The 23,236-nt window shown below is 36.5% G+C and overlaps 6 protein-coding genes and 2 long non-coding RNA genes across 13 annotated transcripts; 5 read left to right on the top strand and 3 right to left on the bottom strand.

The window, feature by feature from the left end:
- Nucleotides 1-2,675: 2,675 nt before the first annotated feature.
- East (enhanced adult sensory threshold) lies at nucleotides 2,676-10,208 on the bottom strand. The gene is made up of 6 exons (XM_076386368.1): nucleotides 5,865-10,208; nucleotides 5,709-5,784; nucleotides 4,982-5,244; nucleotides 4,754-4,909; nucleotides 4,357-4,670; nucleotides 2,676-4,254 (listed from the first exon to the last, which is right to left on the bottom strand). Exons 1-6 carry the CDS (start codon nucleotides 10,062-10,064, stop codon nucleotides 2,685-2,687), a joined length of 6,579 nt encoding a protein of 2,192 aa, XP_076242483.1. The 5' UTR covers nucleotides 10,065-10,208; the 3' UTR covers nucleotides 2,676-2,684.
- An 842-nt stretch (nucleotides 10,209-11,050) lies between these two features.
- On the top strand, nucleotides 11,051-12,810 carry Mrpl49 (mitochondrial ribosomal protein L49). Its single transcript, XM_076386372.1, has 3 exons — nucleotides 11,051-11,594; nucleotides 12,103-12,289; nucleotides 12,404-12,810. Exons 1-3 carry the CDS (start codon nucleotides 11,490-11,492, stop codon nucleotides 12,676-12,678), a joined length of 567 nt encoding a protein of 188 aa, XP_076242487.1. The 5' UTR covers nucleotides 11,051-11,489; the 3' UTR covers nucleotides 12,679-12,810.
- A 450-nt stretch (nucleotides 12,811-13,260) lies between these two features.
- On the bottom strand, nucleotides 13,261-15,949 carry Eef1gamma (elongation factor 1-gamma). Its single transcript, XM_076386369.1, has 8 exons — nucleotides 15,794-15,949; nucleotides 15,518-15,667; nucleotides 15,124-15,187; nucleotides 14,909-15,051; nucleotides 14,363-14,665; nucleotides 13,977-14,291; nucleotides 13,747-13,899; nucleotides 13,261-13,670 (listed from the first exon to the last, which is right to left on the bottom strand). The coding sequence occupies exons 1-8, from the start codon at nucleotides 15,803-15,805 to the stop codon at nucleotides 13,515-13,517; spliced, it is 1,296 nt and encodes a 431-aa protein (XP_076242484.1). The 5' UTR covers nucleotides 15,806-15,949; the 3' UTR covers nucleotides 13,261-13,514.
- Rpn12 (regulatory particle non-ATPase 12) lies at nucleotides 15,731-17,661 on the top strand. Of its 2 annotated transcripts, none has more exons than XM_076386371.1 (4): nucleotides 15,731-15,840; nucleotides 16,437-16,565; nucleotides 16,806-16,878; nucleotides 16,957-17,661. In XM_076386371.1, the coding sequence occupies exons 2-4, from the start codon at nucleotides 16,458-16,460 to the stop codon at nucleotides 17,598-17,600; spliced, it is 825 nt and encodes a 274-aa protein (XP_076242486.1). In that variant the 5' UTR covers nucleotides 15,731-15,840; nucleotides 16,437-16,457; the 3' UTR covers nucleotides 17,601-17,661. The 2 variants fall into 2 exon arrangements, with proteins under 2 accessions (XP_076242486.1, XP_076242485.1); XM_076386370.1 differs by lacking the exon at nucleotides 15,731-15,840 and adding an exon at nucleotides 15,850-15,981.
- A 250-nt stretch (nucleotides 17,662-17,911) lies between these two features.
- Nucleotides 17,912-19,632, top strand: LOC143184557 (uncharacterized). Its single transcript, XR_013002779.1, has 3 exons — nucleotides 17,912-18,259; nucleotides 18,341-18,499; nucleotides 19,236-19,632. It is a non-coding gene; the product is annotated as an uncharacterized LOC143184557 (long non-coding RNA).
- Nucleotides 18,585-21,315, bottom strand: Sgsh (N-sulfoglucosamine sulfohydrolase). 2 transcript variants are annotated; one of them, XM_076386873.1, is made up of 10 exons: nucleotides 21,123-21,314; nucleotides 20,901-21,030; nucleotides 20,686-20,822; nucleotides 20,476-20,626; nucleotides 20,137-20,375; nucleotides 19,799-19,918; nucleotides 19,488-19,694; nucleotides 19,241-19,410; nucleotides 19,006-19,152; nucleotides 18,585-18,937 (listed from the first exon to the last, which is right to left on the bottom strand). In XM_076386873.1, the coding sequence occupies exons 1-10, from the start codon at nucleotides 21,235-21,237 to the stop codon at nucleotides 18,800-18,802; spliced, it is 1,554 nt and encodes a 517-aa protein (XP_076242988.1). In that variant the 5' UTR covers nucleotides 21,238-21,314; the 3' UTR covers nucleotides 18,585-18,799. The 2 variants fall into 2 exon arrangements, 1 of the variants encoding a protein (XP_076242988.1); XR_013002778.1 differs by having other exon boundaries at nucleotides 18,923-18,937; nucleotides 19,006-19,138; nucleotides 21,123-21,315.
- On the top strand, nucleotides 19,295-23,140 carry Pmm2 (phosphomannomutase). Of its 4 annotated transcripts, none has more exons than XM_076386877.1 (5): nucleotides 19,295-19,574; nucleotides 21,933-22,021; nucleotides 22,095-22,289; nucleotides 22,369-22,636; nucleotides 22,716-23,140. In XM_076386877.1, the coding sequence occupies exons 2-5, from the start codon at nucleotides 21,962-21,964 to the stop codon at nucleotides 22,979-22,981; spliced, it is 789 nt and encodes a 262-aa protein (XP_076242992.1). In that variant the 5' UTR covers nucleotides 19,295-19,574; nucleotides 21,933-21,961; the 3' UTR covers nucleotides 22,982-23,140. The 4 variants fall into 4 exon arrangements, with proteins under 4 accessions (XP_076242992.1, XP_076242994.1, XP_076242991.1 ...); XM_076386879.1 differs by lacking the exon at nucleotides 19,295-19,574 and adding an exon at nucleotides 21,283-21,304; XM_076386876.1 differs by lacking the exon at nucleotides 19,295-19,574 and adding an exon at nucleotides 21,519-21,739.
- LOC143184558 (uncharacterized) lies at nucleotides 21,354-21,953 on the top strand. Its single transcript, XR_013002780.1, has 2 exons — nucleotides 21,354-21,437; nucleotides 21,640-21,953. It is a non-coding gene; the product is annotated as an uncharacterized LOC143184558 (long non-coding RNA).
- Nucleotides 23,141-23,236: the final 96 nt, after the last annotated feature.

The following is a 23,236-nucleotide window of genomic DNA, read 5'->3' as shown; positions in this document are numbered from 1 at the left end:
CAAAATCGTGTAACGACAATAATGATTTGAAGGGGGAAAAAAAGAGAACGAAATCTAATGAAACAATGAAACGATACATAAGAAACTTTCGAGTTTTTAACAATGATCAGCAGAGAGAAAGCAATTATCAAGTAGAAATATCGAAAATTCAACAGACTCCGTTAACAGAGCATACATATTTTTAAGAAAAACTAATATATCGGTGTCGATTTCGGTTCAAAAGTAATTGTCAAAGGATACGCTGCTCATTACCTAACTAATCCTTCTTAGAACCACTCCTCTCATCACAAGCTAATTTACAAATATTTTCCTTTTGTTCTCGAAATATATACAATCGATAACGACGCTACACCCGATAGCGTATTTCTTTTTTTAAGGCAACGATTTGAAACTCGTATTTGGAACGAGGGAAGTCTCCCTTTCCCTTAGAAAATTCTCGGGGGATCGGTGCGAAGTCTTTCGACGCGGTTCTTTTCTTTTCACGTGGCGACAGTGCAAAGACGATTACTATTACAACGATGAAGAAGAAAAAGAAGAAGAAACCGACCCTCTACGTCTGAAAAGAACCTCTCTGTTGGCTATCCACGCGATCGTGTTACACGATTCGTATAAGGAATCCTGACACGACGATTCAATTCGCCGTGAAGTGTAATGTTCGAATGATCCCGTAATGAAATAATAATATTAATAATTATAATCATCGGTTACCAACTAGGAAAAATAATAATTATCAAGTTATGTACAATGCAATATGATATATATATATGTATATATATATATATATATATAATATAGTAACATATAATAAATAAGCTCGAGGCGTAGATCTACACCTACTCAAAGTTGTATTTACCAAATTTTCACACGTTATAACACTTAATTGTATTCCGCTCGTAACAATCGCCTGTTAATTATATAATTAATTACAAGTCGTCATTATGCGCTCCTCTGGCGAGAGCAGGCCCAAAATATATATTTTCTAATATACAATTGAATAGAGGGGGAGGGTGTCAACGCACCCACATCCCTACACTAAACGTTGCCAGGTAGACAAAATATACTGGCGCGAACGGGACATACAGGCTGTTTAGTATAACTGAATCATCCAAAATATTTCTATTGTTCTCTGTGGTACGAAAATAAAAAGAAGAAGAAACCAAATATCGAAGGGACGAATATAAATATTCTCCTCGATGAATGAAATTACTATAAAAAATTCATGCGCTCTATCAGAACTAAATACCATGAATAGTGAACAAATAGCTACTACTGTACACGTATTCATTTACTATACTTTTGAACGGCTGAGACAATGCCACTTTGAATATTTTCGGCATTAGTAAAGCATCACTATTCAACGATAAAAAAATACATCTCTTCATAGTCCTCCTTTGGAGGACATCAACAACCTTCAAATTCACACATGCAATGAAAGAAAATGTTGCTTATCGTAATAACATTTGTTCCTAAAAAAAAAACAAAGAATGGCCTTTTATGAAGGCAACACGGTACCATTGAAAACAATGGAAATATTAGAAATGATTGAGTGAAATAAGACATCCCGTACATGGCGAAATACACTTGCGCCATGTGTCGCGTTTATGCTCGATCTTTTCCCTCGGACGCGGTAAAAGGAACGAACTACCGATCATTTTGATCGTTCTCCGAGCGCTCCACGATCGTCCAATCTATCTCTTGTCTCGAAGAACGTAGAACGATATGTCTAATAAACAGCAAGGCAAATCAGCTTCGTCACTCCTGGGAACCATCGACCCCGACCCTTTTTCCCAGAACGGATCGTGAAGAGTTCATCTCTAGGGTCGGCAGATCTTCTCAGGGAACTTGAACAAGGTGGAAACAAAGGGGAAACCGGACTATACCTATGATTCTTCTATCCCTTTCCTTCCTTTCCTGTTCCAAGGACCAATCGCCGTCAGAATCAACAGCTAATTCTTCTCCCTTGCGTTTAATTTATTCAACTACGTATATACTGTGTCTCGAGTCCGTTCAACATGTTATATTCTGTGTCATTAAAAACTAACGACTTCGTTTATGTCGCACTTTAGGCACTTTTCCCCGGAAATAGGATTCAGTTTCTGTCTCGTCACGTTTCATACCGATGCTTTGGTTGTTAGTGTATAATCGTTAATTAGCTCAGGTGTTGTAAGTGGAAGAAACATAAAAGCATCAAGTGCATGGTAAAGTGACCTATAAAAGGGACATCCTGGATTCTAAGAGCCATCGACTGTGCCTATCACTGGCATGCTTGGCTCTTCAATGTTCTCTCATCCGGAAAGTGTGTATATCACACCGTGGCTTCTAATCAACTTAAACCACTATATTCCTTCCACTCAAAACTCCCAAGGCTTCCATTGTTACTTGTACTTCTACCTACAAACCGTGCGTTTACACGTCTAATCAAGATCACAATTCGAGTAATCGCACATGTATTTATCTTATAGCTCGAGCTATATTGCTTCCGGAGTGCTCGAAGCACCCAACCGTGCATAAGGCAGATATCTCGCTTCTCCCTTCAATCGCTATCAAAGAATAGGCGATCATCTATTCCACGAAGTCCACGAAGAATCATCTCCGTGAAAAATCGTCCTCTCTCTCTCTTAAGAACTGTGGTAACGTGTCTGAACTACTTACTGTCCCTCCGTTCGATTGCGCAGCTCCCCGTCTCATTTTTCAGCGGGTCTGGTGACGGTTTGCGGGATCACCGTCAGCGATTTCGGTATCTTCGGCAATATCGGTATGTGATTGGACGTTTTGGTGGTCACCTGTATCGATTTTGGCAGGTTGAGATTGTGCAGCAGGTTTTGGGTGGGACTGTTCTCGTTCGCCTGTGGGCGAATGTCGCAAATGAGCGGCTCGAAATCGCCTCTGCTTTGCCTGTTCAGCATCTCTTGCTGCATCCTCAGGTGCTTTTGAAACTGCGTATGCGCGGCGAGCTGCGCTTTCTGATACTGCGCGCTGCTGGGCTTCAGACTGCTCGAGGAACCAGAATTGCCAGAGGCAGTGCCAGGATTCACCGACTGCTTTTCTGCGAGCAATTGCTTTTGCTTCTTCAAAGACTGCAGCCGTTTGAAATCTGGCTCGCTTAATTGAAATACTTTTCCGCCAGAAGAGGCCGGCGCCTTCTGACCGTCCTTCCGCTTCACGTTTCCGTTGGCGGTTGTACTAGTGGACGGCAGGTTCAATCGTTGTAGATTGGGCGGCGGTTTCTTGATAATTGACACGCCTGGGTTGAGTTTTAGGACTCTAGGAGGACTACTCTTCGATTGAGCAGCGCCTGGCGCGGTTTTCGTCGTGCTCGTGCTGGGGAGAGACATTCTGTCCCTTTCGAGGACGTAGCCGCCACTCAGGCGACGAGAATTGTGATATTCCGATGCGATTGGCTCCATAATCGGCTCATCCATTTTCTCTGGACCCTCGTACGATATTAATCTATTCTGAACGGATGTGGAGTAGTTAATCGCATTTCTGGACGCGTTTGGAGCCAACACCAGGTCACCAGACCTGTAATATTTTTCTAGGAGGATCAAGTGTCTCAGGAACGAGCTCTGATTCCCGTAAGGTCTTTGGAGCTCTTGCCAGAGGAGCTTCGTGTCCCTGTCGTACTGGATCATGGTTGCGCACTTCTCCCATCCCTGTGGCGTGATTTCACGAACATTCGTGAACTCTATGTTTGCGTGAAGGTTCATTTCCTCCTCCCCAGGGAACAGAGTGCGAACGCTGATCGAAGGATTGGCACCGAGTCGCTGCACCACGGGAGTTATGTCGTTGCTAGTCCTTGGTCTCTTTGGCAATCTGGTTAGAGTTACTTCCTTGTCCATCGCGAGGATCTCGACCACCTCGTTCGGACTGTCGCAGGATATTGTTGTGGCTGAGGGGTCTGGCGTGGGGTACGAATGCATCTCGAGCAGTTTGCGTTTCTTTAGTTTCTCTATGGTGCTTTCTATGCCGAGGAATTGCACGTCGGTGGGTACAGTCTCGTCTGTTGAGGAGGAATTTACTTTCGTTCCACGGTTATCATTGTCCATCTCGGGAATGGTACCCTCGTTTTTGCTTGGCTCTGGCGTGGATTTTTCTGATGTTGAATTGGTTGTACCGTCTGGCGATTTCGAGCTCCCGCTTTTTGGCTGTGCCTGGCACTTGGTCTTTTTCCGCTTGTCTTTGTCTTTCGATTGGTTTTGCGACGAGTCCTCATCCTCGTTTTCCAGGACTTCGATGTCGTGATAATGTAGGATTCTAAACAGAAAAAGCAGGTATTTAAACATCCTATATTTCGTGATAAAAAAAGAATGTAAATTGATTTTCTCTTAGGGTTTAGTGAAGAATATTCCTTCGTACCTCTTTCTATAACTCTTGGAAAACGACCGATGACCCGTGCTCATATTCTCCACATCCTTGTACTTCAATTGCAACTGTGTGAAGTAACGACACAGTTTGCAAACGAAGGTCCCAGCAGCTAGAACGACAGGAATGCCCTGCTGTCCAAGTATCTGATTCAGTTCTTCTGTTTCCGTACTCGCCAGATGATGAGTGTGATTCCTCGCGAGTCGGCGTTTGCAGAGGGCGCAAGTTAAAAATCGTTCTATCTTTGAGTAATGATTGACACAGAACGACATGGACGTGTGTTGACTCGACTCCCAGTCAATATCCACCTACGCTCGTGAAAAGTATTTGTTACAATCAAAGTCATTCATCGAGAATGTTTCTTCTTCAAGTGCATTTCATGTGCATTCACCTGATTTTGTAAACCAGCCTTTATCTTGAGCAACCATCGACGCTTTACGTGATGTCGTGCAGCATCCCTACAGTCTCGAGCTGAACACTTAGACACCATCAATTGTCTATGTTGTTTCTGGGGCTTCGCTTGCAAATTCGTTGGACTTGTGTTCGCCTGAAAAAGAATACAAGTGGTATTAAAAAATTGCAACTCAGAATATGATGGATTCTAAATAAAAGTGTGTACCTTTCTATCCACATGCCGGTAGCAAGCGTCACATAAACATGAGTCCTTGGTAAGGTGTCTCTCGATGTTCAGAATCTTCTTCCGTCTCTCGTCTGACTTCATTTGAGCCAAATGCATCGGTGTGTCCAAGGAACCAAACTTCCCGAAGCAGTAGCAACACACATCCGCGCACAAACGTCCTGGATGAATGGAAAATGAAGAGGACTTCTCTGGTATGACGAGGGACTGTCGGTCTTTCGGTGCCGTGTCTTCATTATCTTCGTCTGCGAAGAGAAAACACGATTGAACGATTAAGATAAAACCCTTGTAATGTGAGGAAAGTGTAAAAGATTTAGTTCGATCTTTTTGGTTGAGATGAAATAAGTTTTAATGAGACGATGATTTTGGAGTTAGAAAGAAATCGTGGTTGTCTTTAGTACTTGAAGCAATAGCACGAGATAACATGCTTGTTATAAAAACATGTAGTTGTAAGTACGAAGTGCAGGGTTGATGATTTGTGAAGGAGAATCATTTTTGTGCGCTGAAAATGGATAAAATACTTGTAGTAGTCATATTAAGAGTACCATTTACAAGTAGTAGCACATCATATTAAGCTTTGAAACGATTCTCGTCACATATTCTGAGGATTATTAAACTGTAAGGGACTCAGAGAATGTGTGTTCATTTTAATCAAGCAGAAGGATAAGGGAATGATTAAGAATGTAGTTATTCCCGCAACCAGGATTACCGCAAGAGTGTCTGTGGTTAGTAGAGAACTTTCGGTTCGCACCAGAGCTGCTATCGCCCAAACCACTGGTTCCAAACTGAAAAAAGAGAGAACAAGATAATGATTGACAATTTTCTTTAATTCTTTTACATATTTTGCCATAGTTTTGTTACTTACCTCCTTTTGAATGGTGTAAAACTCGGGAGAATCGCCTTCGCCATCCCCACGGCCTTGTTTGAGTACCATTTTCAGCGGAGACCTCGACCGCCTCTTATCCTTGTCCTTGTCCTTTTGAACACGAATCACTGTCTTCAATGTACCAGTATACTGTTCCTTCTTTGCCTTTTGATTACTCAATCTCTCAGCAGCCTTTTCCAAAGATTCTAAACCGAGCAATCTCAGGATAGATTCTTTCTTCGCCTTGTCTTCTGGTGTCTCTAAGATTTTTGGAGTCACATTCACACTGCTGGAAGATTCGCCAGATGTGGACGTCTCATCAGAGTCCTTCTGCAAAGTCTCTGGTGTCTTTCGCTTACATTCGCCATCCAGAATATCGATATTCTCCGACTGTTTGGTCATATGGTTTTCTGAGAGATTTCTGGAGAATCTGTTCTCGCGAACGATCTTGCCAGGCTCCTTTGCAATAATTAGATCATTCTCTGACTTGCTCCTGATATTATCTGTGCTGTCTTGGTGCTTTTCAACGCTGCCTCTTCCACCCTCGGAGAAACCTCTGAAATTGGCTGTGCACTCTGTCCCATTTTCATACTTGTTCAAAAACGATCTGTTATTCTCATTTATCGTAGCGACCTCGTCGTCCAACAGAGTCTCCTCCTTGTTCTGCTGATCAGATTTTCGAACTTCCCTCTTGGCTCGCTTGTTCTTCAAAGTCACCAGATCCTCCTTACGTTTCTTCATTTCTTTGCTGCGTCTGGTCCTAGCTTGAGGCTCTGCTCCATTTGCATCTACTTCGACATTGTTTTGAGTTTCGTCTATGTCCTCCGAAGTTAATACATTTTCAAATTTTTCATCCGATACATCTTGTATGTCTTCTGTCTCGTCTGTTTCCTTCGAAGTTTGTTTCTTCGGAACGCCTTCTTCTTCTGTTTTAACCTTCGAAGGAGTATCACGCTCTTTGCTGGAGGACGTTTGTCCTTTCTCAGCCTTTTTCGTCTTGTCCCGAGCTCTCAGTACCCTCTTTTTCTCTTCGCCAGGAGATTTGTGTCCTTCCGTCGCGGGATCGGTCGACACCTTTTCACCTTCTTCCTCAAATGCAGTGGATTCGCTACGTTCTATATTTTTATTCACAGCTGGTCTCTTCTCAGTGGATTCTACACATTTGGCAGTTATTGTATCATTGCATTTACTGATTTGTTTCTCTTTATCGTCTTTCACGTTGTCATTGAGACTTTTCTTAGTATTCTCAATAGGACTACAGGTATTGGTAAGATTTGAATCAGAGTTAGGAGTGACTGATGTGTCACAATTGCTTTTGCCCTTTTTTGTATCTTGCACTGTATCCAAAGCACTAGCTTCAGTTTCTTCACTGTTTTCTGTTACTTCAGATTTGTCTTCTGTATCACCTTTTTCTGAATCCTCAGTTACTTTATGAACAGTTGGTTCTTGTTCTATATTAGCTGGCAATGCAGAAGACTCTGTAGAACTTGGAGCAGTTGATTCTTCCTTAGCCATCTCATCTTCTGTAGTTATTTGTGATTGATTGTTAGACTGATTTTCTAATTCTAATCTTTCTACTTCTTTGAAAGTCTTCTCTAATGTTTTCATATCTTCGACTTCCATGGAAATATTTGAAGAGGTCTGAACTTCGTTTTCAGTAACCTGATCTGTTTTTGTTTCTTCTTCTGTAAGTTTTTCTTCTACCTGTTTACTTGCGTTTTCTGTATCATTATCTGAAGATTGAGAAACCACTGTTTTGTTTGCTAATTCGTTCCTAAGTGGTTCACTGTTTGGAGTTGTATCTTCAGTTGATTTATTTGCATCCTCTTGTGAAGCAAGCTCTGCACTGTTTTCAGGTTTCTGGGCTACCTTATTTGTTACTCTATTCAATTTTTTCACGGGTTCATTACTTGTATTCTCAGGAGAGCTTTTGTCAATTATTCTTAGCGATTTTCTAACAGTTATCGATTTTTTACTATCGTCTACCGTTTTCGTCTGATCGTCTGTTAATTGTTCTGAACATTTTTCTAACTTCTCTGTTGTACTAGAATCCCCATTTGGTTCCTCTTCTTGGTCTACAGTTTTACAATTACTTTCATTGTTTTCAATAATGTGTAAAGCTTCAGAAGCATTGTGTGTACTATTGCTTCCATCAGTATCAGGAGATTCACTTTCCTGAATATTCTGGGAATGAGTTTCTCCTGGTTCAATATCACCCATGACTAGTTTCTCAATTTCTTTGGCAGTGTCAGCCACTTTTGGTACAGAATTTTCTGAGCTGTCTGATTTGATTTCATTTTTAGAGATAGTGGACTTATCCTCGTCTGTATTTTCCTCTAGTCCCAATTTTTGAGACTCTGCACTTAATGGAGCAATTATTTCTTCAATTTTTGGTACCTCAAAATTCTTGCTTAATCCAAGACCTTTCTCTGGTCCGAAAATTTTACTTTCTATGGACTTTGCAATTGTGAGCTTGATATTTTCTATCATTTGATCTATCTGAGATTTTGGATTGCCATCTGATTTGTCTGTAGTATAAAATGAATTTACTGTCTTTTTCATGTCTATATTTAAACTACTTCTTCGACTTTTGGACTTGTCTGTGAACTTTGCTAAAATAATTTCTTTTCTAACTTGATCTAAATTGCTTAGTTTCTTTACATCCTCCTGCACTTCTGTGTTTTTAGATACTATTCTTGAATAATCGACTTTAACACTGTCATTCTTCATTTCTTCTGTACTTTTGGCTTTAGTTTTTGAACGCAAAGTGGGTCCTACTTCATTAGCTCTATCTACTCTGTCACTGTTATTATTGTTCTCTGTTTCTAATCCAGCTTGGGATCTTTCTTCACAATTTTTTACTGTTTCCTGCTTCAAACAAGATTCATCTTTGGCTGTTACCATAATTGTCTGAGAGTCATTACCACTAGATTCAGAGAAGCAGGATTCTGTGTCTGCATTACTATCTACAGTGTTATCTATTGAAACCTCCAAACCACCAGGCTCATCAGAGTTTAATCTTCGACGTTTCTTGAAATCTAAGTCAGAGGAAATACTGGAATCTGACTGTCTTAACTTTCCATTTCGTAAACTTCTTTGACTAATAGATGTACTTGACCTCTTCCTCAGCTGAATAGCATTTTGGAAGGACTCTGTTTCCAGGTTCTCTCCATCAGATACAATTTTTGTATCCTCAGTGTCAGGTTCTTTCTTAATTTCAATATCTGGAATTAAGTTTTCTTCTACCAGCATCTTCTTACTTCTTGTAACCTTTCCCTCAACCTTTTCTGTTGATACTTGTTGATTATCTATCTCTGAATCGCTCAACATTGAAGCTATCACTTCGTCTATGGTAAGATCTATAGAGCTTTTGGAATCTAAAATTGATTTAGAGAATTTTGTGTCCACAGTAGATCCTCTACTGCAGTCTATATCTTTATTGTTGCTTTTTCTTCCTTTTGTATACTTGATATCCCCTTCTGTATTTTTACTACAACTATCCCTTTCTCTGATATTGTTCCTCTTGAATCCTGGAAACTTTCCTGACTTGATGCTTTTGGATAAATCTGAACTGTCTAAGCTTTTCCCTTTCTTGTTGAATTTTGGGCTGTTCTTAGTATTAGATCCAACACCAGAATCTGTGTCTGTATCCTGAGTATCCTCAGTTTTTATCTCCACACTATTTCTTGATATAAACTTGGTCTTTTTGGTCCTGAGAGTGTTCTTGGCACTTCTATTAATTGTTTCTATCCCTGTATTTTCGCTTTCTGTGTCATGCACACGATGGTCAGAAATTCTAGAATTACTATCAGCTGTTTTAACTCCACTTTCCTCTGTTAATTTAACTCTTTTTGTCCTGACACCCTTCTTAATGTCAGATGATAGTCTGCAAAGATTCCTATTTGCTACCTTCCTTGTGACTTTGGACTTGATGAGATTCACCTTGGCTACTCTCAACTTCTGCTTACGCTTAAGGTTCCTTAGGACCTTCTTCCTTGGCAGGCTTGCCTCTAACTCCGGAGGAAGTTCACTCCCAGTTGCCACAGCTTCCAAAATATCACGCGCAAGTTGCTGTGTTTTCAAAGTTGACAGTGACTTGCCCTTTCTGCTTCTGATTTCGTTTGATGACAGACTGCAATCATTATTCGCCTTCTGTTTTGCTTTGGAAGGCACTAAGGGTTTCTTTTCCCTGGATGCCATCTCACTTCCACCCACATTGGGCTCCTGTAATTTTGTTCATAACATAAACTTACGAGCTAAATACAGTCAACTAAAAATTAATTTCTACAATTTGTCAATTGTCCTGCTAACGAAAAAACAGTACATGCTAGAAAAGCAGAAGAGAATAATTTAAAAAAAAAAACAAAAATAAAAAAACAAACTATACACAGAAAAAAAAGAAACAAAGTATTTCTATAAGGATATTCAATATAAAAGTCATTCAATTAACAGACAATTTTATTTGAAGAGAATATATCACAGTACAATAATTGAATAATACTAGGAAAAGATAATACCTTTCCTCTTACAAGCGAGACAGGAACAAATTGACTATACACCAAGTAGAAAAACTACATAATTCGTGTTTAGTTGCGAGAGTAGGCGATCGGCCGGCCGGAACAGTGGGGTTGATAGATGCGGCCCTGGCGGTCAGAAAAATTACGTGACAAACTTTGCATTTACACGGATACACACGGAGCGCCTCTTCCTCCCGTCCGTAGAATCGCTTTGAAATATTTCACGCGATATCTGCCCGATCGTACCGCCGATCCCGCGGAAACGACGCGCGAAAGAAAGCCCGTGTCACGTACTAACTACCGAACGAAGAAATTGGGGGTTGAACGGGCAGGAACTGGCGAAAATCACGCGACAAATCTCCGTGAAAAAATCGCCACGAATAAACAAAAGGTCGGGCCCTCGACTCGCGATTTACGAGGTTTAGTACAGCTCCGATCGGCCGCTACCGATGGAATTTCGTGGCTGAGTAGTCGGTCGGGCGCGTGTACTTACCTCTCGGCCGAAAAATTGCCGCCGAGAAGCGTGGCCTTTGCGGGAAAATGCGGAAAACAAACTCCGTGAAAACACGATCCCGTTGCAGGGTGTCTGTCTCTCGTACGCTGTCCCACTGTTTTGAGGCTACCGCCACCTGACGGCGGAACACACGACCTCTCCCAGGTCCATAGTCCGTTCGCGGTAATTCCCACGCGTTATTTCCCTCGGATTCAACCCCTCGCGGATCGACGCGAACCGGCGTCCGCGACACGCTCACCACCTCGAACGTTCCTGCTTGCCCCCGAGCCGAAAATCGCCGACCTAACCTACACGGGAACGCTTCGGTCCTCCGTCGAAATGAGGGGCAACGCGACACTTCGAAATCTATACAGTATTCGCGATAACTAACCCTGGCTCGGTTATTTGTCGGATTTTACGGTACTCACGATCTCACGGTGACGCGTTCGTCGTTTGGGATCGCGAGCTAGCGCGACGGAGGTTCTCCTAGGAACGGGATAACGACGGAAATACGTGCTGGTCGCGGAGAAAAAGTCGATCTGGCACGAGAACGAAAAGGAAGACGCGCCCGTGCGCACCAATGGCGGCCACCGACCCTTATTTACCCAAGTCAAAATGGCCGCCCTTCGGCTTTTCACGCGCTCCAAACTTTCAGCGGCTGTTATTCGGTCTCTCGATCGGTCTGAAACGCTGAACAGGCTCGCGCCGATCGCTAGTCAGGTAATCGTTACTCGTCGATGTTTTTCGTCTTTGAGCAGCGGAGTGATAAGCTCCAGTGGGCTCGTAATCCTGGCCTCACGAAGGGCCACGCGCTAGTGAAGTCACGCTAGGCATGTCTGTCGTTAATTTTTACTGAATTTTGGATCTCGAGACGTTTGTCTGTATTTTTCTATTTTTGCCTGTTTGTAATTTACACTAGCGATGGTTTTGTGAAAGAGAAACGGCAAACGAATAATTGAATCGCGTGGAAATGCGAATGCTGCAACGTCAATTATTAAAGTTCGAAACGTAATGCATACTTGTTACGCCATATTATTCTAATGTTAAGTAGAGAAGGCATATAGTTTTTTTTTCTTCGGTACTGTTTTATATATGTTTGCAAAGAGAAAGGAATGTTATTTTTTTTTTTTTTTTAAATGATAATTGGGTTTTGTTTGGAAATATGTATACACTAATTTTTGTAAGCATTTGGATCCTGTGAATTTTGAGTATTTTTTATTTGTGCTAGATTCAGAAAAGATGGGGATCTTACACCTCTTCTCCTGTGTACAAAGACCCTTCGAGCTATACAGATTATGAAGTGACACAGGATCCTAAGGAATGGGAATATGTAGAGCGGTTACTTAAACCTATGGTTATACCCATACCTCCTTTAGAAAATAAGGACTTACCATCTGGATGGAAACCACCTGTTGGTGAGTCACGTTCAATGTTTTAAAAAATAAGATGCAGAGGTTTATTTATTAAATTTCTGTTGAGAGTGATACAAAGTTGTCAAATTTGTATTTTATTAACTTAAATTTGTACAGCAAAACCAAGAGAATTTCCATATTATGTAATGCGCACAAGACATTACATGATTCCTGTCTACCTGATAATATCATATCGAGGAATAAGGAGATTGACCCAAATCCGTAAAATTCAAGGAGATATTTGGACATTAGAGGCTGAATTAACAAAATATTTAAAACAAGAAACAGGTAGAAAAATAGGTGTTCGTGTAAATGAACTTATAGGTGAGATTGTGTACAGAGGTGATTATGTATCTCTTGTCAAGAAATGGTTCATTGATAAGGGATTTTAAATTGTTGCAAATATGGTCATAAGTAAGGACTGAATGATTTGTAAATGTATAAAACAGTACATACATGTTTCTACCATAATTGTTAAACTACTTGTTAAAAGAAAAAACGAATAAAACAAAGTGTGTAATCTGTTTTCTAGTATTAAGTATTCACTTTTTAATATTGTCATAATAGATTTACAAAGTTTAATTTAATGGATGAATGTATAATAGCTTTATTTTACCTTTGAAACTTAAGTCTAAACTGATATGAAAAGTGATTTCTAGTATGTCATATATTTCTGTCTTTATATCCAAATATAAACCACAATATAGACTTTCCTTTTTATTAAACAGCCAGTAACAAATGAATAAAGCAACTTCATTTCTTAAATCTATTATTTGTATTTCTATACGATAGTTTAGAACAATTTATAAATTAAATAATTTAACACAAATGCTTGAAATAAAAGTTTGTAAAAGTATGTATGCCAAAGTAAATATCACACCATTTTGTTAAAAATTAAATCATTGCATGTTCATATCATGCTGTGCATTATTTAATTTTAAAATAATATCAAAGTACCACACAAAATGGAAGTATTATAGGTATATAGTGTATTAAAACTAGATGCGTAAAAGGCTTCTGTTAACTGCAATACAGTAAACTTAAAAGCAAAAGCATCAAGTGATACAACAGAGATCTATAGAGAGGAACATTATTTTCAAAAATATCCTATTAAACAGAGGATTCTAAAGGTTTCTTTTTCATGTAAAGTTCGATGGCGTTTAGTTAAGTTTTTACGTTTATTTCATACGAACAGTATTCTGTTTAATAGTAAGTATATGGCAAAATTTTACTTGAAAATCTTTCCCTGATTAAACTTTCGCCCTTCCTTATCGGTACCAGTCCAGCTGAAGTATTGTTGAACCAAATCTTTTGTCTCTGTTTTAGTTGGGTCTAACTTGGTCCAACTGTATGATTCATAGTCTACTTGCCAATCTGGACATAACTGTATGGAAAAATATCATTATATTCTATTTCTAATTAATTATAGAAATATGTATGAGCACGATAAGAAAACCAACCGTAAACGCCAGTTCCTGTCCGCGCCAAACCCAAATACCACTGATAGTACTGTCATTATCTGTTCCAAATAGACATGCACTGGCAAACGCACCCTTCCTCATTTTGTCTAGTCGTTGATACATTCCACTGATTAAATTACACGACATGAAAACCTGTGCAAAATAAAAATAATTCATTCATAACTATATTCCAATACATGTATTAAGATTAAAATATATTTTTATATTACCTTCGTTAATTCGTCGTTATATTTATATTCACCAAGCCAAATACTATAGTGTTCTGGATCGAACTTTTGCCAAAAATAGGGAATAGATTTTGCTTCATCTTCATTAGAATAGAATCTCTTAAAATCGTCAAGGTCAAAAGAACCTTTGGGTAAAGTATCAAAAGGGTTTGTAGTTTTGGGTTCTGCAGCCAGAGCGGCGTCTGCAGGGTCTAATTCTTCCGCTGCCTCTTTCTTAGATTCTTTTGGTTCCTTTGCTTCTTTTGATTCTTTTGATTCTTTTTTGGATTCCTTTTCCTTCTTCTCCTTCTTTGAAGACTAAAACAATACGAATTGTTAGTACAATGTAAAACGTACTTAAGTGTACATGAAAGTGAAGTAATACTTACTTTTCCTTGAGTCTCTGCATATTTCTTTGGATCATATTCAAGAGTTTTTTCAGCCAATTTGAAGGCACCGATTACAGCCATTGATTCAGGCTGATAAATAACAGTTTGAAACCATCGATTTACATTCTGATAGGGTTTACGTAAATTTGGTTCGAGTATGTACTGATATAAATGAAGTAATGTCATAGCTACACTAATATCAGCTAAAGTCAGTCGTTCTCCAACCAAGTAAGTACGTGTTAATAAGTGAGAGTTAAGGGCAGTCAAGGCTTTCTTTACATCATCTTTAGCATGTTCCACTGTCTGAAATTTTCATTCATTAAGTCAGTTTCAAACTTAAAAAAAAAAGAAAGATTAACAGAACACAATCTATAGTAAAAAATGTGTGTGTGCATCTTGTTAAGCACATATGTAAACTCCATATGCAGATAAACAACATGCTATTGTTCATATACCTCCTAGGGTTACAAAAATAGTTAAGGTATAAAACTACTTTTGCCTTTGTAGGAGGAATAATAAAAAAAAAGTATTAAAATTCATTCATACCTGTTTATTATATGGCATAATACCAAGTAGTGGAAATACCCATGCACAGCTAGCTGGAAGAATCTCAGAATCAGCGAATCCAAACCATTGAATAATTTCTGCACGTTCAAAATCAGTTTTACCTCTTAACTGATCATTAGCCACTAAAAAAAACAAAGATATTTTCTTAGCATATGTGAGTTATCTTACACAGACACTTTACTCATAAAGCTTACCATAGTAAGCAATGGCATTGCTCTCTGTAATACATTTTCCGTCGCATGTTTCAAATGCTGGGACCTAGAATAACAAATTACACACAGATTCATAAAGTATATGATAAAAAAAGTGATTCCTTCAACTTGATTACTTTAAAATAATTCATAAACCACATATAAAAAAATCATTTCATTCAGAGTGCACTAATCTCACTATTTTATATTAGAATCTATAAATATATAAAGCATTAAGCAAAGAAATAGTAAAGTATCTGAAGTGAAAGTCAAGTAAGACAAATCTCGTGTTCAGTGATACTTTCCAAAAAGTCATACCAGCTGGTTTGCCAATTCCCATGTAACACGTTGGAAAAAATACCGTAAATGTTTCTCTTTTGAGTAAGAATAGACTTACCTTTCCCAGCGGGAACTTCTTCAAGAAGGCTTCATTTTTGTTTGTCTCGCCGAAAACGAAATCATTCGCGATCTTGACCTGAGCGCCGGAGTATTGAGCCGCGATCAGCACCTTGTAGGCTCTGAAGTTTTCCGGGTACGTGTACAGAGTCTGAAATAAATCGTGACTCCATTAGCTAGTTTCAGCGTTAAATTCTATTTCTAACAGGATGCACGTTGTCGACAGCTTATAGTAACGCCGATGTTTAGCGGTGCAAATCGCACGAGAGAGACTTACTCCAGACGCCATTATATCCAGTTACGGGAAGAGGAAGTCGAAGGCCGGTAAAGATCGTTTCTCTTAAGTGCATAAAGTCTCTGCACACAAATAGATACGTCTCCACCGACGTAGCCTTAATACGTATAATCTCACACACACCTTAGCGAGCCGCACTTCAAATTTCTGAATCGAAAATCAATGACAAAGTAAGAAAAATCAATTTAATCTGACACTAGAGACGAACATACTATTAGAACTAACTGTAGAATTTGGAGAACACGAACTGAAAATATGGACCATTTGAAAAATACACTATTCTGATTTGCCAATCACTGTTTAATTTATCTAACGTATATGAAATACAAAAATGATATATTTTTTGTGCTATAAAATATATACCATAAAATAGATAATAACCAAAATTATTGTGTATTATTTAATGTATATTTTCTTAAAATATAAAAATATTGAATTGCAGATTAGATCATAAAGCACAGTTTACAATAAATAATTTCACTACAATATTTTATTGTTGTTGCTTGAAATCAATAAAACTGTTTACCTGTTTTTAGTTTTTAGTCTTTGGTAGAACAAATAGTCAATTTTGCATATACTTTTTTTGCAATGGGTTATCTACAATATATATGCTAAATGGTTGTAGGCTGTAGGTTTGTATCCGAAAATGGCTGCATTGGCGAATGTCTGTACCCATCTCGGAGATCTCAAAAAAGAATGGGCAAATGAGCCCATTGATTTGAAAAAATGTGGAGAGATCCTGAAGGAGTTAAAGGTAGTGTATATAATAAATTGTTAAGTGTTTGTCATTCAAAATAATTTATCCTGAGAATGATATAGAAATATAACCTCATTTACTTTGGTGGTCTGTCAAAATTTGATTGTCATCATGTTCCAAATACAAAGTTATTTTGCATTTAAAGTGCAGTGTCTTATTAATTGTGAATTCTACGTGTATTAATTCTTGAATTTAATAAATATACCAATACTTTCATTGAATAATTTATTTTTACAGAAGAGTCTTGTAAGCATGAGATTTCTTCCAACATCCAACGGTACACTAAGTAAAAAGGAATTGTTTGTAGCGCGTACGTATTAGCATGCCTAAATAAAATAAAAATTTATTCAGGTTCCACTATTAAAAAGAGATATTTTAATGATTTCAGGTCAGGTTTTAGAATATGGAGCACAATGGAGTATACTAGTAGAAGATATTCCTTCTTTTGAGCGTTATATGGCACAGTTGAAATGTTATTATTTTGATTATAAAGCAGAGCTGATGGAGTCTGCATACAAATATCATCTTCTTGGTCTAAATCTCTTGTTATTGTTATCTCAAAATCGTGTAGCTGAATTTCACACAGAATTAGAACTACTGCCTTCTGATCAGATCCAGTCAAATGTCTATATTCGACACCCCTTAAGCTTAGAACAATATTTAATGGAAGGATCTTACAACAAAATATTCTTAGCCAAAGACAATGTGCCAGATGCATCCTACAATTTCTTCACAGATATTTTATTGAATACTGTCCGCGATGAAATTGGAACGTGTATGGAAAGTGCATATGACAAGATTTCTATTCAGGATGCTGCAAGAATGTTAAATTTAACTTCAGAGGAAGACATGAAAGCATTTGCAGCAAAGAAAAACTGGACATTAGCTAAGGATGGGTACTTCTACTTCAGTACAGCTAGTGAAAAGAAAACGGAAGCCACTAATCGAAGTCAACCCTCGAGACCGATCCCGAGCGCAGACTTAGCTACATTAGCGATCGATTATGCAAGAGAACTTGAAATGATTGTTTAACAAACATGTATATCTTTCTGTATTTTATAGACTAATAAAAATTTGGATACAAATATTAAAAGGCAGAATTGGTACACTTTCCTCGCCTATAACGATGTTGTAAACGAATTCGCGTTCTCGAAATTCCCCGCAACAATGTTGATTTTCGAGAACATGCCTGCAACTTTGTTGCATTTTTGCAAATTATTGTATTGGGAATATTGTTGAGATAATAAAATATACTAAGTATGCTACATTCTGTGTGATGATATATTTAAAAAGCATATGAGTGAGAGACTCCGCCGCTGGACAGCGCTGTTTTAAATCATCATAAGCGACATATAACGCTGTTTCTTACGTGAGATACTTAATTTGATAAGTGTAGCTAGCAAGTACTTGATTCGTTAATAGAACGTGATATTTAGTTCCTACTCTTTTATATAAACACGTTCAAATAACAAATATTTTTGATACATTTTACACAACATTTTTCCGATCGCTTGAATTTCTGTATAAACATAACCTTAACGTGAGTAATGCTCATTCTGCGTGGTTTTCAAAATACAAATTCACTTGTATTACTCGGTGGTCTTTTATTGTGCCTTGTCTTTATGATACAAGTGAAACAAATTTACAATAATAATCGAAAGTACAACAGATATTTGGGATATAAAGAATACGTAAGGATTCGAAAAGAAATAATGTAGGATAATCGTATTAATAATCATCTCTTAATTTTAATCGATTAATTTATACATTAGATGAATGAAATCTCGACGGAACTGAAAGCAGTAGAAAAGTCTGCGAACAAATCGTCGATTTATGTTCGTCAATTGAACGAAATCCTTTCGAAACACCGTGAAAAAGATGCAAAGAATATTTCTAATCCACATACGATTTTTTCCATATAAACTGTTATGGCAAGTATATTTCAATAAAAATTTCTTCATTTTTAGCAAGAATAAAGTATGTGGAGTATTCAAAAAAAGATGTAAGAGTTTAGCTGCTTATACTTCTTACTAACAGAAATAAAAAATGTTTAAGTAGCATAGATTCTAAAATCAATTTTCCTAATCTAAATGTACTTTTAGTAAAAAATTTTATTTATAGAATATAAAAATTGCACACAATTCTATCATAATTAGAAATTGTATTGTCAGTATTAAATGTATATGAAAAATGATACATTACTTTTTAACAAGCTAAAATAGTTGGACCTTTTAAAAATTTTCAAGTGGCATACATGTAGAATCTTTGTTTCTTATACTTTCAAGAATGCCACCTGGTGCACAAAGCCATGGATCATCAGTCATTTCTTGCCATTTAAATAATCTTTCTTGTAAATCAGTAAAAATGTCCTAAAAATTGAAAAGTTCCTTAGATTAGTTAAATACATGAAAGATCATGACATCTTTCTTGTATTTACCTTTACAGATGGCTTAGAAGCAATATTATTTCTTTCCTCTGGGTCATATTTTAGATCATATAATTCCCATTCAGGTCTCTCATAATAAGTTTTTAATGTCTTGTACCACCGAAGTGGTTGATGATTTTTAGTTCTATTTAAAAGATCCTGTAACATATTTTATGAATTTAAACCAGAAGACTGGACAATATAACATGCCTTTTTACATTAAGAATTTTATACTTTTACAGGTCACCTGAAATGTTGGAGAGACATAAAAGTCCTGATCAATGGGAAATGGCATTTTGTAATTAATATTATGTATTAGTTTGTATCTTTTAGTTCTAATAGCACGCATGGGATAATACATAGTAATCTCATGATGTGTCTGACTGGCAAAAATAGCTGTGTTGTTTTCTGGAAGCTCTGCATACATAAATGCACAACAAAATAATGTTAAGGGTTGCCTTAATAGAGGAGATAGAGAATTAGTTTAGATTTACCTTCAACAAGAAGTGGAAGGAGTGATTTTCCTGTTAAAGGTGGAGGAGCAACTTCATTTATATCAGCAGAAGATTGATTCATATAGGGTATGTTAAACCAATCTAGTAGTGTTGGTACAATATCTAATAAAGATGTTAAACTATATGTCACACTGTTTCTCCTATGGTTGGGAACTGGTGACCTAATCATCATAGGTTCTGCTAAACCTAACATTATGGGAAATTTAATTATTTTTGTATAGTGAATATTTTTAATTCTTCTGAACATATTTAATTACTTAAATAGTTATGATTTAAAATATTTTCGATACCTGGATCATATAGATTTGTTCTACCATTTGGAAATGGTATGCCATTATCGGATGTATAGATCACTAATGTGTTATCTTTAAAACCAGCATCTTCCACTTCTTTCAAAACTAAACCTACACCTTTAAAATTGGAATATTTTGTTATTTCTTAAAACAATATTGTTATTTAATTATAATCCTAAAGTATTGTAAAATTGTATGTTGTTCCTTTAAATTATTTTATCATAGGGACACTTTTAAAGAATAACTGAAAATTGTAAGATTTGATACTATGAAATTTAATGGTGACAATATAAGAATTTTCTATACAAAAAAAAGTTTTCTATAAAAAATATTACCTTGGTCTAAGCGAGAGATAGTTGTGTACTGAGCAGCAATATCTCGTTTAGCAGCTTCTGTATATTGAACAAAGTAGGGAACTTTCACTTGATCCCACTGATAATATATTGGATGCCAATCAGGGATAGTACCCATACCAACATCTCCATTTCCAAATTTTTCACAAAAATTGCCATATTCTGGATGTGTATGACCACATCTATGGGGATCATGAAATGCAACATACAGAAAAAAGGGCCTAAAATATAGAAAATAGTTTATCTCTTATACCATGTGTATTTCATTTGATAAAAGTTCTATATTTAAAAAGGTAAATTAAAATGTAATAAAACTCATACTTTGTTCTATTCTGTGAAAGGAACTCCCTAACTAGAAGTTTAATTTTAGTAATGTTTCGACCAACTTGAAGGATAGAATTATTCTCTTCTGTTTGTGAAAAGTCAAAAGGATATACATCTACTGGTCCCACATGTTTTTTACCAATGATACCTAAGAAGTATTTCAATATAGTCAATGAATCATCATGGTTAACAATTTATTAACTATACCTGTTCGTATATTATTTTTCTTTAATATTTTTGGTAAACTTTGAACATTATCAAATGAATTAAAATGATGGATTCCATGATGGAGACCATACATTCCATTTTGGTGATTTGGTAATCCAGTAAGCAAAGAAGAACGACTAAAATTTGAAGAAATGTTATAAAAATAATTATAGTGTTTCTAACTTATACATTAACACAAATTTAAACGTTTGTACCTGGGTGAGCAACTGCTGACTGAAGTATATGCATTATTGAATAACAAGCTTTCCTTTGCCAACTTATCTAAATTAGGTGTTTGACAAATTTTGTTTAAATACGATCGCATTTCAAATCCTCCATCATCGGCTACATAAAAAAGATATTTAAATAAAAAAAATCACATTCATTTGTTACAAAATCAAAATTTTTTTGATAAGAAAGACATAATTTTTGTTTACCTAAGAGTAAGATAGCATTTTTATGCGGTGTAGCGACCGCGTTTAAATTACGCAATTCCAAAAAGATAAAAAAGGCAAAGCAATGTAATTTATTCAACCAGACTTTTTCCAACATTGTAGTTCAAATAGATAAGAACAAGACACAAAGCCCGCTAGACTGGCCACGTATCAACCACTGTGTCGTCTGTACTTTGTTTCTGTCTTATTTTATTTGTAACATCCACGTATTTTATGATCGGTGAAGACAGGGAAGACGGATTGAATAAAACTAGAATGAAATGTCCATTGTTCTTCTCGTGTTTTTTTATAAAATCTGTAAATTATTAGTGAACCATTGATTTATTTACTGTATATAGGTTATATTCAACATTCTAAGTGATAAATATACTAAAATTTATTGAACTTGCAATTTTACTGCAAGCTCTAAAATTGTTGTGTGCATTAAAAATACAAGTCGCAGCATAGTACTCTCTGTCATTCATCGATCTAAACATGTTAACATCATTTCAAATTTTAGAGACGTTTAAAATCTGTCAGGAAAAACGGGGACATTGTAAATGGAGGGGGATTGTTAATATATAATGATGGGATGTGCCTTGCACGTGACTTATTCACAAGTATATTATATTCACGTATAACTTATCGTGACTTTTTGGCATCATTCTTAAAAAATAACAGTAAAAATTCCTTAGATTAATTTTCAGCATATATTTTCGTGCTTAAACATTTTGCAGTGAACACAAAAATATTTTATTTTTATTGTATAAACTGTTCTTTTTTCAAATTGTCATGTGCATATTTCTGTTTTAGATTAGTTGAGTAAGCAAGATTCTTTTAATATGTCGAAGAAGATAATATGTTTGTTTGATGTTGATGGGACGCTGACTGAGCCTAGACAGGTAAATACTATCTAATAGCAAACTATTAAAATGTTATTACCTTGAACTACATGAATGTCTAATTTATTGTTAGCCAATCAAACCGAATATTGAGAAGTTTGTACTAGAGACTGTTAAAAAGGAGTTTGATCTAGCTGTAATTGGAGGATCAGATTTAGTTAAACTCAAGGAACAACTGGGTGGTGGAAGCATATTTGAAAAATATAAATATGTTTTTGCTGAAAATGGACTTATTGCTTTTAAAGATGGCAAACAGTTACCTGCAGAAGTAAGTAAAAAATTATATAAAGTTAAAAGAACATTTTTTTAAATTACTGATTTATTTCTGAACCAATTTTTTATTTCAGACAATCCAAAGTATGATTGGTGAAGAGGCATTACAGGATTTAATTAATTTTTGCTTACGATATATTTCTGAATTACATTTGCCATTTAAAAGAGGAACATTCATTGAATTCAGAACAGGAATGCTTAACATATCACCAGTTGGTCGTAATTGTACTAGAGAAGAACGTATTCAGTTTTATGAATATGATATTGAGCATCAGGTTCGTCAGAAATTCATTCAAGCTCTTAAGAAAGAATTTCCAGACCTTGCTTTAACATATAGTATTGGTGAGTAAAAGTTATAGCTACAATAATGTTTAAATATGTTTATATATTATATTAAATAATTATTACTTTACATGTAAAGGAGGCCAAATTTCTTTTGATGTTTTTCCTGTTGGTTGGAATAAAACATACTGTCTTAGATACATAGAAGGATATGATGAAATACATTTCTTTGGAGATAAGACAACAGAAGGTGGTAATGATTATGAAATTTATGAAAGTGATTTAACTATTGGACATCGCGTCACTTGTCCAGAAGATACAATCAAGCAGTTGAATGTTCTTATGGCAGTTATTAAAGAAAATAAAGAGAAAGAACAACTCACTGTTCCTATGCAATGTGCATAAGATGTGTATCAGATATTTCAGAAGGTACTTTACATGTGTATAAGACTACTATTTTTTGTTGTACTGTCAAGCATTCCACTTATGATGTTACTAATTGATATCATATCTCCTTAAGCTTTTATAAATTCCAATGTGCAATAAAGAGATTTATTGAATCTACTATTTCATTTTTTTGTTATGAGATAGAATAGATTTTAACTTGTTAAAGTGGTTTTATTTTTTTTATTTCTCAAGGAAAAGCGTTTTATAGAAGTA

This window comes from Calliopsis andreniformis, chromosome 10, assembly GCF_051401765.1.
Source record: "Calliopsis andreniformis isolate RMS-2024a chromosome 10, iyCalAndr_principal, whole genome shotgun sequence".
Classification (NCBI taxonomy): Eukaryota; Metazoa; Arthropoda; class Insecta; order Hymenoptera; family Andrenidae; genus Calliopsis; species Calliopsis andreniformis.
The sequence above is the reverse complement of the archived record's forward strand: the minus strand, read 5'-3'. Positions and strand labels throughout refer to the sequence as shown.